This window comes from Mustela nivalis (assembly GCF_964662115.1).
Source record: "Mustela nivalis genome assembly, chromosome: 8".
Lineage (NCBI taxonomy): Eukaryota > Metazoa > Chordata > Mammalia > Carnivora > Mustelidae > Mustela > Mustela nivalis.
Genome location: NC_139027.1, coordinates 22401174 through 22417603, shown reverse-complemented (window position 1 = coordinate 22417603; position 16430 = coordinate 22401174). Strand labels below are relative to the sequence as shown.

Here is a 16430-nt window from a genome sequence, read left to right as displayed (position 1 = left end):
TAAGAGATTGTTGATTATATACAACAGGATTTTTCCCTTAAGTATTTTGAAGCAGTGTATCATGGAAAATATTTATAATGTGTTTTTAGTGAACAAGGATAATATAATGGCATGTACAATGTGATTAACAGATTTGCAGAAGATGTATATATAAGTGGAAGAAGAGAGCGGAAGGTAATAAGCAAAAATAAAATTACAATGTTTTTGAAATGCAAGCATGTTTATGAAATGCAAACATTTTTGCTGAAATCAACATCTTTTACTTTAAAATATCCCTGGGAATAGAAGTCCAAGCTTTGTCTTCCTCTGCTAGCCACTCTATTCGGTAGTTAATATGAAGCTATTTTACATCTTTCATTCCTTGGCCCCAACCACCACTCTGGATAGCCAGCATCCCAGGAGGTGAGCCAGCTGAGGGCCAGAGACCTGGAATCTGGGCTGAGGTCAGAGATGGCAGAGCATGAGATTTCCTGTGGGATCTAGAATTTAGAGCTAGGGGCTATCTGAAAGTCCCCATTCGGGGACAAAATCAAAATCAATGGTCTTCCAGCCAAGTCATCAATCCAAAGGGATTAGAGACAGAAAAAGTTTAGAAGGGCAACCTGCAGGACTTCTTTTGGTTGCAGAGCAAATCTGAAGTTACTTTTCATAGACTCCTGCAAGCCTCCTCCTGGTGGGGCCAGAATCTGAGGGTGTGACTGAAAAGTCCAACAGGAGATGAATCATCAATCCTAAGTGAAGCTTGAAACACAGATATTTATCCAAAAAAATGCCATAGGAATAACACTGGCATTGAAATCAGAGAGACCTGGATCCAAATCCCACATCAGCTATATGTTAGTTATAGGACCTGAGCAAATTATCTGACCCTTTTCAGATTCTGTGTCCTCATCTGGAAACATAGGTGTGGCAAAGGACACTACTTGGCCACCAAAACTTGGGGCTCCCCTTCCATGGTATAGAGATGTTGCTGAAAAGTGGTTGTCCTGCCAGGGACTGATGACATTTCCCAGCCCCTCTGCATCTAAATGAGGACATGGAACAAGACCTAGGCATTAAAATGTGAGCAACAATGATGGGTGTCAACTCTGAGCAAGGACGGTTGAGTATCTGGTATGCCTTCCCCACACTCTCCCCCTTCTGCCTTGGAGGTCATGATTGAAACTGTTGACATGGGGCACCTGGGTGGCTCAATCGTTAAGCATCTGCCTTCTGCTCAGGTTATGATCCCTGTTGTGGTGAGGGTGGGGGATTGGTCCCTGCCCAGCAGGGAGTCTGCTTCTTCCTCTCCCTCTGCCCCTCCCCCTTGCTTGTGCATGCACGCTCTCTCTCTCTCTGTCCATGTCCTGCTTGTGCATGCACGCTCTCTCTCTCTCTGTCCATGTCCATTAAACATATAAATGGAGGGTACATTTAGGATACTTCGATTCCAAATATAGTCTACAGAGTATAGGTGAAATTTATTTTGGTGGATCCTCAGAGACATCTCAGAGTTAAGTAATCCCCCTTCAGAGATACCATAAAATGACTGTGTGTCTGATTAAGACCATAAGCCACACATATGAAGGTGGGGTAAAAATAGGGTTTCTAACGTGATCACCAAAAGAGAAGCCACTTACGGCAGACACTTGAAGGTGACATGGTGATTTCTGATAGAATTGCTTATCACATGGGGGCACCTGGGTGGCACAGTCCATTAAACATCTGACTCTTGTTTCTGGCTCAGGTTGTGATCTCACGGTCATGAGATTAAGGCCCATGTTGGTCTCTCTCTCCCTTTTAAAAAATTGCTTATCACATGAGCAACTCTGGATGGATTACACCAACATATATAACAATAACCAGATTAATTTTTTAATGACGGGTAGTGATTCTCCTCAGCAAAGCAGGAGAGGTGAGCCAGTGAAATGATACATGTAAAGTTCCCAACACCACACCTGGAACACAAACATTAGCTCCTTTTTCCTGTCAGCTCACCACAACAGTTGTGTATTGCCTATTTATCCCACATCTAGACCAGGGAATTGTGTGCAGAGATCATCTCTTCAGATCTGAAGGACCAGATACACCCAAGGCCTTGGATAATAGGAAATGTTTCTTAGCTTTTAAGGTTCAGGAATGCTCACTTGTGACGCTGACAGAACTTGAGAAATAAGACATCTTATCGGATTGCTTAAATGAACTACAGTTTGGCTCAAAATTGATCCCAGAATAGAACCCTCTTATACTGATCAATTGTTTGAAAGGCACATGATTTCAAAAATGGGGTAGAATTTATTTAACATGCTGAAGGGCAAGGATAACCCTTAGTAAGTTAATGTTTACCTTACATAGTTATCTTGTCAATGTCACAGTTTGACCTATGAATGCTATGTCCAGATTTTTAAATTTCTGGTGACTTTTCTTTGGAATGTGGAGACTAATTTTTGTCTCCTTGAGTTTGAACTGTCTTAGAGACTATCTTCCAAAAATTAAAATGTGGAGAAAGTGAAGGTGTATGCTTTCTGAGATGAGGATAGAGTGGCCTCCTTCTTGCTCTCTCGGACAGCTCACTCTAGGGAAAGTCAGCCGCCATGTTGTGAGAACATTTAAGCAGGCCTGTGGAGAGGTCCACATGATGAGGGACTGATGATTCCTGTAGACATCAAGCAAAGAATTGAGACTTTCTGTCAACAGTCATGTGAATGATCTACTACCTTGGCAGCGAGTCAACCAGCCACAGTCAAGTCCTCAGATGACTGCAACCCTGGTTAATGTCTTGACTGCAACCTCATGAAAGACCCTTAGCCAGAACCACCCTGTGAGTTGCTCCTGAATTCCCAACCCACAGAAACCTGTTTCATAATGAAACAATGTTTGCTGTTTTAAGCTGCTAAATTTTGAGGTAATTTGTTATGCAACAATAGGCAACTAATATAGGGGCCCTTTTCCACAAGCCAAGAGCATTATACTGGGACTCTTCTAGGCACAAAGTAAAGCATACAGTTGCATTTAGTTGTGTATATATGTTAACATACATAAAGTACACAACTTAAGTGTACAACTCAAGGAATTTGTACATATATGTAAACACTACCCAGGTCAAGATAGAGAACATTTCCACTACTCTAAGAAATTCCCCATGCCCATATCTAGTTAATAACTCTTCCCCCCATAGCCACGTTTCTGAGTTCTATAACTAGATTGTTTTGCATGTTGTTGAACTTTATACAAATGGAATTATTCCGTATGTACTCCTGCATGCCCAGCTTCTTTCACTCAGCATAATAGTTTTAAATTTTATATTGTTACATATTTCAGTAGGTTGCTAGTCTTATTCCTGGGAAGTATTCCATTGTACAATTATGCCAAATTTATTTATTTCCCTACTGACAGACATTTGGTGTGGAGGCACCTCTAGTTATGTGCCTTACTAGAGGTGCCTCCACAATTTGGCTTATCTCCAACTGAGGGCATTATGAATAAAGCTAGTAGGAATATTCTTGTCCCTTTGAAGACCTAGTCATTCAATGCTGTCAATATCCTTGTTCTTTTGAGGACCTAGGAATTCAATACTCTTGGCTTAAATCTTAGGAGTGGAACTGATGGGTCATAGGGTGGGTGTACACTTAACTATCAAACAAGCTTCTAGAGTAGTTGGGTCATCTTACATTTCCACTCAAAGAAATTTTTTTTTTCCATTTGAGGCAAACTCAGTTTGAAAAGAAAGAAAAACAAAAGTTAGTCTTGATGAAAAGTGAGTGGCAATGAATAAAGAGCTTCTTAAATTATTTGGAGTAGTCAAGAAAACCATTCCCCAAGGCACAGAGCTTCTGACAGCTGACCCTCTGGGCAAATATTTTCATTTTGATCGTTGGTTTGGACATCATTTTAGCCACTTAGACCAAAGGTGTTCATAAAGATGATTTGACCAGGGCCCTAAATCCCGAGAGAAGAATTTACATAAAGAACCCTTCAGATGAGCTTTCCCATTCGGCTAAATGGAAGAAAGAATTTTCCCACATGGCATGCTTGTTTACTGAGCCTGCCTAGCTCCATGACAAATGAAACAACTTCTTGATGCCTAACACAGCCCCCAGGCACTGAGTAAGCTGCGTGTTTCCCATGAGTTCAGCCTCAAACAAACAGATTGGATAACTTTCATAATTATGCACTCTGGGGCATAGGGCTGTGATAGGCTCAGGCTCCGCACACAGCCCCAGCAGCCTGTCCCCAGCTTGCTCCCGGCATAGGAGGTGTCTCTATGTCCTTTCTGGTTCTGAAACCAGCCTGACACCCATGGGATTATTTTCATCAGTTGTACAGGGTTCTGTAAGAGAGAATGACAACAGCCAGAATATCAAGTCCAATCTCAAGTAACTTCAGAAGATACTCAATGCGATCTATTTTTTTTTTTTCCTATTAGGAAAATTAGAAATTGGCAACCAACAAAAATGAGAAATGGTTCAGTTCAAAAAAAAAAACCCTTAGTATGCAGATGATGGGAATTGTGTATTTAAGGGCAGAGGAATGACATGAGGAGGAAATACTGAGGCCACAGTGTGCTGAGCAACGAGCCATTCTACACCCACGGAAGGGCCAAAACCCAGATCCAGAGCTGCATTATTTCCAGGTAATTCAGGAAAGGATTGGGGCTTGGTCCTGGACTAATTCATGAATTTTCTTATGACTTTTATTATTATAAGTGGCTTAGATGCCAGGAGGAAAGGAATAAAGAATTTATTTTCTTCCTTTTCTCTCTCTCCCTCTCTCCCTCCCTTTTTTCCTTCCTCTTTATTTTTTAATTTACCACTGGCCAGGCACTCACCAAGCATAAGTTAACTTAATTCCTACAACAGCTCCGTAAAGTACGTACCATTATCCCCATTCCAAAGATGGTCTTGACCTCAGGGAGTTTAAATGACTTTCTTCTCCCAACTCAAAGGAGAAGGAGCAGGATTTGAACCCAAGTCTCTCTACTCCTCGCTCTAGACTTCTGACTGTTTTTACAAAATTAAAAGAAATATTAAAATGAGCAGACTCTACCCTTCACTATGGACAAGGACTCCACGCTCAGATTGTGTAAAAGCTGTGGTCAAAAAGGAAAATACATTTTTCCTTAATGTTCTACTCCTAATGACCAATGGCTCCCTGCCGCCTAGGGTCGGCTTATTCTCCTATGAGAAAGATTTAATTAAAATCCTCTTTCTTTTTTTGTTGTTGTTGATTTTTGTTCGTTTTGCTTGTGTTTTTTTTTTTTAAGATTTTATTTATTTGTTTGATAGAGATCACAAGTAGGCAGAGAGGCAGGCAGAGGGTTGGGGGGAGCAGGCTCCCTGCTGAGCAGAGAGCCCTATGAGGGCTTGATCCCAGGTCCCCAGGATCATGACCTGAGCTGAAGGCAGAGGCTTTAACCCACTGAGCCATCTAGGCACCCCTAAAAGCCTCTTTCTTTGAGAGCATTGCCTCCCTGAGCCCCTCTGCTCCACAGGGACCAGCCTTGAGCTTTACATGATAGTGAGTTTTCTCTGCTTTCCCCTCCAAACCAGGGAAGACGGCTCCGCGGCTATTAAACTCACTTTCTAGTGTAAAGAGAAGCCACATTGCCTTCTCTATTCCCTGTCTTATTTAGAGAAGTTCTCTAACGCTAGAGCCATTGTGTTTGTATAAGCCACACAAACAACAACGTATTGCTCCAATTACTGTCTATTGTGTTTTGGGGTCTCCTTGATAATAGCAGGTTGGAGTACACTTGGCTGGGTTGCCCTTATTAAACTGTGAAGGTCACTTCTCCGCCTGGATCTGTAGCCGGTGAACCCTCCCTTCTCTTCCACAAATACGTCTCTTCCAGAGCTTTCTGCAATTAGGGCTCATTTCTCTAGGTTTCATATGGCAGGCGTCTGAACAGAATTAAAAGCATAAGCACGTGCAAAAATAATCCGCTTCCCAAGATAGTAAATGCTGAGAAGTTCTATATTAGAACACACTGCGAGTGCTGACTGGCTAGGCCATGATTAACCTAATAGGCTTAAAGTTCCACTTGCCATCCACATCTGTCGGGACCGGAGCAGAATGCAGGCGCATAATCCACAAGACTGAGGTCCTGGAGAACTGCCCCTCTGCTCACTCACAGCGGAGGGTTCAAGACACAGAGCAACAAGACCACAGGCACCCCGGCCTCTTCGCAGTGGGGCCAAGGAAGGAAGGAAAGGGGGCTCCAAGGACCCGGTGCCATGGACCTCAGAGCATTCTGGCCTGGAAATTGCCTGGACCGACTCGTAAGGCTGCCTTTTACTCGTATTTCAAGGACAGTTCTCTGAAAACTGTGAAGACTGTGGGTAGGAGAGGTCTTACAGGCTGAAATCATGGGGTGCACACCTTCTCACAGTGACATTGTTAATAGCGTTGCTAAGAGTGGCATCCAGTTTTTTAAAAAGCCCAAAGCAATTCTTCCAGGATGTCAGGGGGCCAGTGAAAGATGCTCTATCCCTTTGCTGGTTCCAAGCTGCACCTGCTATGACTCTGGGGGAGACCCGTCCCAGGGACAGAGGCTGGCAGAGGAACAGCCAAGGGTCGGGTGGACCCAAAGCCCAGCGGAAGGTCTCTATCGGCGCACAAGAGATCTCACTGCAGGCCAAGGAAAAGCTATGGAGGGAATGCCCCCAGAAACCGAAACCTCTCCACCCCAACTGGACAAGTCACAAAGCCACAGGGCTAAAGACCTTCCATCCAAGACGCAGAGCTCCCACAGGTCACAAGGGGCAGTCTTTTCCAGGGAAGAGAGTGAAGAAAGGAACACCCAGCAAAGGAAGCTGAGATGCCACACATGTGACCAACAGGACCATTGCTGCCAAACCATCCTTCCTGCTCATGAGCCTGAAAGCAAAGTGGATTTCCCTGAGCCCCTGGTGAAGGCCCACCAGCACGCCTACACCTACCTCCACTCCTGCCTCTCCAAGTACGAAGCAATCCTGTGCCTCATCCATCAGGCCACCCAGACCCAAGAGCTGTTGCAGCCCATGGTCACCTTCCTGCTGCTGTGCTTTGATGAGGTCAACCAGCTCTTGGGCGAGATCTCCAAGGATGGAGAAACGCTCCTCCAGGAAGTCCGGGAGGATCTGGCTTGGCCGTTGAGGAAAGGAGAGTCCCAGGAGCAGCCAGACCTCCTGCAGCAGCTTCTGCAGTACACAGTCAGCAAGCTGCTGGGGCTCAGTGGCACGGTGGCCTCCATCACCGGCAGCTTCCTGGAGGGCTCCAGCAGTTACCACCATGCCACTGCGAGCCTCTTGGGAAAGAAGCTGAGCACAAAAAGGGCTGCAGATGAATGCCTCCTAAGGGCTCTGGGGCAGCTGGAGAGCTTGGCGAATGGCCACGGGGACCCTGGGATGCAAGGTGGACCCTTGTGCTCTGAGGACAGCGGCATCGGTGGGGACAACGAGTCTGTGCAGCTGGGGGACAGGCTGGGCAAGCAAGCCAGCTGGGACTCGGGGTCAGAGCCCGCAGAATGCAAGCCAGTGCATTCAGCCACGGGGGAAGCCAGGCTGTCAGGAAAGACCTGGCAGCAAAGTCCTTCCCGGATGGGTGCAGACAGACCCCAGGACTGCCCCCTCTCCAGGCCTCCAACTGCAAAGGTGCAGCCCGCGGCACAGTGGGGAGCAGGTAGCCCACGCCCCTCAAGCCCAGGCCCAAAAACGATGACCGCCAGGCCTCTGGGGATGGGCGAAAGTACCCTGTGTGAGTCCCCTGGGATCGGGGTCTCCATGGAAGCAGATCTTTCTAAAAGTTCCAGGTTAATAGACACTCCTTCCTTCAGTGAAGGGGAGGACAGTAGCCCAGAGAGGGAGGAAGACCAGCTGAGCGGTATGAGTCCATGTCCATGGCAGGAAAAGTCTTCCCCTCCAAGGCCACGCTCTTCACCTGGTGGCCCAGAGAGCCCATTTCAGTCACACCCCAGGAGGCTCGATAGCCCTGAAGCTCAGGAAATGATTCTGAAGATGAAGGAGGCAATCAGTGAAAGGATCAAGTTTGTCCCTGTGCCTTCTGGGACCCAGGACTGGGCCGATGAGGAGGAGCGGAGGACAGCGGTCTCCCCAAGACCCAACACAGCCAGCGGCAGCAGCAGGGCCGCTGTGAGGCAGAGGAGGTCCCAGTCAGAGGGGTGTCTGCAGAGCCACATGGAGGACCCCACCTTCCAGGAGCTGCGGAGGGTCCAGAGAGACCTGAGCCGGAGGCTGGAGGCATTTTACGCCCTGGGTGCACGGCAGCAGGGACGGAGCCCGGAGCGGGTGCGGCAGCCCCGAGCTGCGGCTCTGAGGCCCGACACCTGCAGGGGCTCCCAGAACAACACCATCAGCAAGCTGAAGGCCTCCCTCACCAAGAACTTCGTCATTTTGCCAAGTCAGGACAAGAGCATCTTGCAGAAATGTGGTCCCCGTCCCGAGGGTGAAGAGCCCCGGCCAGGGGAGGGGGAGGGGCTGTCAATCACCATCCCGTCGGGTGAGAAGACCAGTGAGGCTCCAGGGGCCGAGGACTGGAATGTCAGGGGCTGTCCCAGCAGAACATCCGTCAAGAAACTCATTGAAACCTTCAGTCCCACCAAGAGTCTGAGGACCCTAGGGGACTCTAAGGACGCTGGGCCAAGCCCCTGCCTCAGGAAGTGGGGGATCCCCATCATGCCTCCCAGATTTCCCATTTACAGGGGGCTTGCCCCTTTGTATCCCAAGCCCCGAATTTCTCCAGCAGCAAGTAGAGAATCTCTCCAGGAGGGCCCAGGCTGGAGGCCTTTATCGCCTATCTTCCCCCGTCTGCTGACATCAGGAGCGCCCAAGAAGGAGGACCTCAGTGTCAACAGTGAACCAGAAGATGACCCAGAGCATCTCCCTCCACCGCCTCCGGAAATCCTGATGGACAAGTCGTTCACCTCTCTGGAGCCCCCGGAGAGCAGCACGCCAGCAGGGAGCTCTCCCAAGGGGACCCATGTGCCAGGGCTGGGAGGGGCCGACCCTGCCCGGAGAACGTGGGCTTCCCCGAAGCTAAGAGCCTCCATGAGCCCCACTGACCTACTACCCAGCAAGAGCGCGACTGCCCCCACCAGGCCCCACAGCACAGGACTAGGGGGCAGCAAGAGCAGCTGCGGTACCAGAAAGCTCACCATGGACCTGAGCCGCCCTTCAGTAACCAGCAGATACCAAGAGGTGGAGGGCAGAGGGGCTCCAAGTCAGGCTCCCACAGACAGGGTCACCAGCCTGTCCAAGCATCCCCAGAAGGCCATCCCCTGGCACCACTCCAGCCACACATCTGGGCAGAACAGGACCTTGGAACCCAGCCTGGCCAGGCCAACACGAGCGTCGCATTCTCCTGAAGCCCCCAGGCAGAGCCAGGAGAGAAGCCCCCTGCTGGTCAGGAAGGCCTCTTCCACGAAGGGATATTGGACACCCCGAGCGGACAGGAGGCATCCCTCCTCTCACAGACCTGCCCAGCCAAGTGCTCCCCCCGTGCATGGCTCCCCCAGCCCACCGGTCAGCCCTCCGATAAGCCCCACGGTGCTCAGCCCCGCAACGATGAAGGAAGGAGCGTCCCCCCCACCCCGGCACAGGCCTCCCCACACTCCCCCGGTGAGCCCACCCGCACAGCACACCTCCAGCCCTGCTACCCAGCACACAGAAGCGAGCTCCTCTTCCTCTGCCACCTCCCCCTCCCCACCAGTATCCCCAGCTCTGGGGCACCAGCAAACAAGAGACTCCGAGGACAGTCAGGCAGCCACGGCCAAAGCGTCTGGGAACACACGTTCCATATTCTGTCCAGCCACCTCCTCTCTGTTTGAGGCGGCCCTGCCACCTTCGACAGCCCGCCCACTTGCCGCAGCATCGCTGCCCCCTGAAGCTGGCGGCCCTCGCGGGACCCCCGCAGGGGGCTGGAGGAGCTCAGGGCCACGGCAGAGGGCAGGCTCACAGCGGGGCATGGCTCTGTGTGCCCTCAACCCTCAGCCTTTCATCAGAAGGACAGCTTCTGACCGCCGGCCAAGTGTCCGCCTTCGGCTGCCTGTCCCCAGCGCCCCCAGCGACGCTTGTCAACCAGCGCTCTGCAGGAGCAGGTAAGGAGGGTCCTCGGGCCAGAGCCGAGAGCCCCTTGGGGTCATCTGGGTCAGTAGTTTCCAGACTGTGCTCCAAGGGGAGAGGCTGAGGACAGGGGGCTGCGATATGACCTGCCTCCCGCCATCGGACCCATCCTTGAGCAGCCGCACTTTCATCTGTCACTCATTTCAGGCTCCCAGGAAAGATTTTTTTTTTTAATTTTTATTTATTTGACAGAGATCACAAATAGGCAGAGAGGCAGGCAGAGAGAGAGAGAGAGAGAGAGAGAGGAAGGCAAGCAGGCTCCCTGCTGAGCAGAAAACCCGATGTGGGGCTCTATCCCAGGACCCTGGGATCATGACCTGAGCCAAAGGATGAAGCTTTAACTCACTGAGCCACCCAGGCGTCCCCTCCCAAGAAAGATTTTAACTGAGAGAAGCTCTGCTGTGTTAAAAATAGAGTTTAAAACAATCACCTTAATCCAAGCATACCCTCCCCTTTATTTTACATTTGCGGTAGGAGGCGAAGTGAGGTCCCACCCCGCACTGAGCCACAGTCAAGCCGTCTGGAACCAGCGACCAGATTTCTGTTGTCTCTGGTTTACTGAGGTTCTCAGCCTTGCAGGCCCCACAACCCCTTTAAAACTCTTAAGAATTACGGAGAACCCAAAAGAACCTTTGCGTAGGTGGGTTGTATCTCTCCCTTTTTACTGTATTATAAATTACGGTTGAGAAATACCTAAAATATCTACGAATTCATTTTCTCAATGACCCCCACTCTCCTTCACCATTAAAAAAGTAGGTATATTTTCCACGACCAATACACTTAGTGAAAAGAGGGTCCTTGTCTTATATTTTTGCAAATCCCTTTCATGTCTGGCTTCCAGGAAAGAGGGCGGCCTGCTCAGAACCGCTTCTGCAGTCCATCTGGAGTGATATCACACAGGACGTAGACAGGAAAAGTCCTGCATTTATGAAAGAATGAGTGGAAAAGGCAAATGATATCTTGATAGTATTTTGAAAATAGTTTTGACCTCATAGATGCCCCTCCAAAGTGTCTCGGGGACACCCAGGGGACATACCTTGAGATGTCCTAGAGGTATGGAATATAAAGGTTTAGCTTTCCCACAACCCCAAAGACTTGCCTCTACTTTCCTTCCATTCTAGCCTCACCTCCATCTCCCCGTGTGGAGGTGTGGAGGGCAAGAAAAAGACCCTTTCATGGGCATTGAGTACCAGAATCGGCGAAAGGATGGCCATCCCTACCCTTGGCAGACTGAGCTCCCAGTGTGTGTCGCTTGGGAGGGCAGCTGACTTGCATGTCATTGGCCCAGCCATGCAGGCAGACCTGGGCATGGGATAGTAGCTGATCATGAATCATGGTAGAGCCAGTGCCTGAACATGGAAAGAAAGATACATGTGCCCAAGTGGGTAGAACACATGGGGAAATGGCATCTCTTCCAGAATGCAGCCTAGGGAGAAAACTCTGAGACCTGTTGGAGAAATCTCTTATCAATGTGTCTCGATATCAGATTGGACAAAGTTCAACCGTCCTGGTCCTTGCTATCTTTGAAAGGCCCCCTGCTGCGACAATCCGCAGTTTATCTCGCCAGAGTGACACGGGTTACGGGACTCCACAGTCCGCTGAGGCATACATGGTAATTTTTTTACAAAGTGCTCTGCAGCCGATTTTAAATAAAGTTATTATCTAGGGAAAGTTGTGCATTATTATAGTTATATAAACTTCCCCAGCCACTTGAAAGAAATGAAATATTGATTATTTTTTTGCAAGAATCTTAATGTAATGCTGCTGCTCTTTTCTTAAATCTAAAATGAACTTCCTACAGCACAGTGCTTTTCATCTAAGAACCTCTATAAATGTTAATGCATTACTCCTCGCACTGGCCACTTACTCTCTTATTACATTTCTAAAACTGCGCCCTTCAGGAGAAGAGCTCGGGAGAACAGGGACAATAAAATGGCATTAATTAAAAACACTAACATTTTAAAACAGCAGTAGCAATAATAAAGTAACATAAAATTGTTCAAGAAGAAAATAATGCCCTTCTCTCAGGCATCTCCGCAGAACAGGGCAGCCTAAAAGGTTGTTTTATGTCCTGAATCTCAATACTTAGGGAGATGGGGTAGATGGGGGGGGGGGCAGCGAGAAGTGCTTATAGCTTGAAAGAAAGGAATATTCGTAAACAGGAGACTTCCCAAGGTTGCCTGAAAGGTCACAATAATGGCTCACACTCCTTCCCCTGCCTCCTGGTAAGACCACACCTCCAAGCCACTTGGAGCTGAACCTGTTGAATGTGAAGGGAAAATACTCACCACCCCCCATCCCTCGACCCCTCTGCCCCTATACAGTTGACATCTGCGAGCAGAAGCATGCCAGCAGGGAGTGTTTCTCACTCTATAGATGCATTATTTTTTTTTTACCTGCCCTCCTGCATATCAGAAACCAGATCGAGGAGGTAGGCATGATTTGCCTGAGATCATGTAACTAGCCAACAGGCCAGTGGGAGAGAGCCAGAAAGACTCAGAACAAGCTGTTTCCCCAAGCAGGGACTTGTAGGAATGCAACCGCCCCATGGTATCTTGCATCAGAGGCGGGATGACCTGGCCTACCCCTGGCATTGACCTACTTCTCGTCATCCCGTGCCAGGCACAAAGCCCTTTTATAGAAAAAATGATGATGTTTATATCCTCCCGATCTTGGGGTCCAGGGGATTGGCAACAGTCCTTGGAGTCTCACCGAGGAAGCTCAGTCACTAAGCTGTAGCTGTTACTTATGCTTTGAATCCCCTGACGGAGGTGCCATCTCTGGGTCTTAGCACACTGGGGCACTGTGAGCATTCAAGAAGGGTCCAGACATTCTCCCCTCAATACAGTGCTTTTAGCTTTTGCTTGGACTGGACCACCCAGGCAGAGGCTCTTGGCAGCGCAATCCCCCAACCCTGTTTCTTGGATCAGGCTCCCAACCCACCAGCCGGGCAGTGGCTACGCATCCTGCCTCCCCAGCCTTTCTGGGATCAGGCGGATCCCAGTCGCCGCGTGGCAAGCAGGAAAATCTACCTCCAAGCCTGAGCCTCAACCTGGCTGGAGTGGGAGAAGACACAGTTCTAGGACAAAATCCTTTGTCACCTCCACTGACCGGAGACACTGGCCCTGCCCGTCCCATTCTCCTGGCAGCACCTCCAGTCGCGGAGCGGCAAAGGGTCCTCCGTGAGGTGCATCAGGCTGGTCCTGAGCACAGAATCACCCTCAGAATCAGGCAGGGACCAGAAATGGGGCCCGAGCCCGGCGCAGCTGAGGCTGGCTCTGAGGAACACAGGGAGACGCTCAGGGCAAAAAAATCCCGGGTATGCCCATCTCAGTTCCCACCCCACCTCACCCCACATTCCGGCCACCCCCATCCTAGTAGGATCCCAACTCAGACTTGCCCTCCGCTGGTCGGACAGCTCGGGGAAGCCTAACCACAGAGCCAGGCGTGCTGCGTGATAAAACTCCGGGGATGGCGGAGAAACTGCTGTCACTATCGGAGAGAAGGACCTTCTGGTCTCCGCACGTGGGGAGCCGGGTCCAATCCTGGACCTGAGATGACTGACAGCGAGGCTCTGACCCTCAGGTGCCTACCCGTTATGTGACAGGGTGGTCCCTCATTTCCTGTCCAGGGCTGACTTCCTGTTCATGCTAGCAAGCAGAGTGACTGCAGGCTGTTTACTGAGCACTTACCATGTGCTCATTCCAAGCACCCTGTGAGATGCGCACTTTTATCATCTCTGTTCTACAAAGAGAGCAATGAACTTGCTCCAGGATACGCAGCTAGTAAGTGCAGAACTTGAACCCGGACAGCCGGACTCCCACTTCCAGGCAGGAGCAGTGAGGCCAGCCAGCCAGCACACGGCCCCTGTGGCCCTCGGAGCTGGTCCCCCTTCTGGCCTCAGCTGGCTCTGCACTTGTGGTCCTTCTCCATGCTGCACCCACAGTGCACACTCGGGGTCCCTCTCCCCTCAAAACCCCTCTTCTCCCGGTGTCACTCAGCAGCTGGGAGGCTCTGTCCTAGCCAGATGCCAGGCTTGGGCCAGGCACTTTCCCTTTAACTCCGTTCAGGAAAAGGGAGGCAGCTGAGCAAAGCCGGGTGTGGTGGGGTTTTGTTTTGTTTGGGGTTTTTTTTTTTTTTTTTTGCTGTTATTGTTGGTGTTATTTTTAATTCGACTAGCTAAGCCTCGCCCTTTATTAAATAAGAAGTGCTTTAAAAAAAAACAAAAATAAAATAAAGGCCCAGCTCCCAGAGTTTCTGAGGGAGCTGCTTTGTTCAGAGCAGCGGGATCCTGGGCGTGAGGGGAAGAACAGGACTCCTGCTGTCCGCACAGACCCCAGGGCTCGGTTCCCACGGTGCCAACCACGGCACGCGGGCACACACCAGGACGGCACCAGCCAGGCAGACCTGGTGAGGGAGGGCGGAGGCGGGGCACCGGGAGTCCATGGGCCTGTGGCTGAGACAGATAGCGAGGGACTGAGGGACTGAGAGAGGCAGGGTGGAGGTGGAGAGGGCGGGAAGGGGAGCCAGAAGGAACAACTGAGGAGCGTCTGATCAGCAGCTGTCCTTTCTCTCTGCAGCAGCAGTGAGGAGAGCCCCAAGAAGGACACAGAGCCATGGAACAGCCCCTGTGCCCCAGAACTGAGGGGTGGTGGCAGGGGCGCGTCTCCCCCAGAGCTCTTCGTGTTGGGCCAAGGGCTGCAACGGGAAGCCCGAGCCAGCCACACCCAGGACAAGCCTCAACAGAGGGAAGTAGCCTGACCGGCTAACCAGCAGGGTCACACGGATGCCAGCCACCCCACAAGGCGATGGGTGACAGCCAAGCATCAGACTGTCCCAGGGAGGGTGGCCAACCAAACTCCTACTGAAGCGTCCTAGAAAGATCTGGAAGGTGCACTGCCCAGAGAGTCTGCTGAGTTCTAAACCTTTGCCATTTTCGGTCCCAGATTCTGGTTTGCATTGGGGTACAAAGGTTAACTACAACCTTGGACCCTGACACTCTTTAATCCTTCAAGTACTGGCCTTAATTTAGGGGAAAAATGCATTTGTTGCAGGCTGCTTGGTGGACGGGGGGGTGGGGGGGGGTTGCTGGGGTGAGTTTCATGGACTTATTTAACCCCCACAATAAAGAATGAAGCAGATAGCGCCCCTCCCCCCACCCCCGAGCCTGAAAGTGTCGTGCCTGTGCCTGACGTCACACAGCCAGGAAGAGAACAGAGCAAAAATTCCAACAGGTGTGCCTGGCACCAGAATCCCTTGGTTTTTTGTTCCATTTCGTTGCCTATGACTATTCCCTCACACCATCTGCCTAAAGCAAACATAGTTGTACAAATGGTTGGAAAGCGTGGTGGTTTGTTTTTTGGTTTTTTGTTTTAAGATTAAGTAGTGGCCCAGGGTTGCGGCCACGCCACTGATGAGAGCTTTGTTTAGGAGCCGATCGCTCCAGAGATAGGAAGACTGAAGAGGAATGGAGACACACACCCTCCTCCTTCTCCTCCTTCCCCAGCACAGACCAAAACCCTCCACCCATAGCTTCCAGCCCACTCCCACGGCTGAGCAGCCTGGGATCAGGATCGTGTCTCAGGGGCGTGTCTCGGGTGCTCTGCCCCACACATCCCCACGCCTCTCCGACGGGCTGGGTACGACCCAGCCTTGCAAATACACAGCCTGCCCTGCACGTCCCGCGGGGGCTGGAGCTCGCGGACATGCACACGTGCACGCATACAAACCCTCGTGCGCACGCCGGTCTCCCCGGGCGGCTTCTCCGCCAGCTTCATTCCCCAGTCATCCGCACAACTTCTGCCGAGGTTGAAAGGGAGATGAAGAACTCCTGCTCCTGCCCAAACCCCGCTTCTGCCAATGCTCTAGATATTGGCTGCAGATCTTGGAATGTTTCCATGGGCGGCTGTGGAGGGCTTTCTTTTTAGAAACGAATTTGCAGTAATTGGGTGATTCAATACCGGCTCAAGAATTCTCAGCCACGGGTATAGCTAAGGGACCAACCCCCAGATCTGCAGCAAAGCTGATTTTTTTTTTTAAAGTTTGGGAAAATTATAGACTTCAAATCCTTTCTTGTTGAAATAGATCCTGGCTCAAGAAGATGTCCTCTGGGTCCTGGGGAAGATACCATCTGTAAATGGATTCACTGTGACTTTTCCAGTTATTAAAGTAGGGGTGACAAGGATGATCTCTTCCAAGGCACCCAAGGAACAGATGATTAAACTGCCGGAGGCGCCGCACCGCCCCCACTCTGTTGGGAGGTGTCTGTCCCCACCCACACGGCTGCCTAGTGTCCCAGCGGAGTTCCGCGGCAGCAGGGTGGGTTCCCGGGCC

At 50.5% G+C, this 16430-nt stretch overlaps 1 protein-coding gene across 1 annotated transcript; it reads left to right on the top strand.

Moving 5' to 3' along the window:
- Positions 1-6344: 6344 nt before the first annotated feature.
- Positions 6345-15433, top strand: PCARE (photoreceptor cilium actin regulator; the record flags this gene model as incomplete). The annotated part of the gene is made up of 2 exons (XM_082745037.1): positions 6345-10072; positions 14678-15433. The coding sequence occupies 2 exons, from the start codon at positions 6345-6347 to the stop codon at positions 14856-14858; spliced, it is 3909 nt and encodes a 1302-aa protein (XP_082601163.1). The 3' UTR covers positions 14859-15433.
- Positions 15434-16430: the final 997 nt, after the last annotated feature.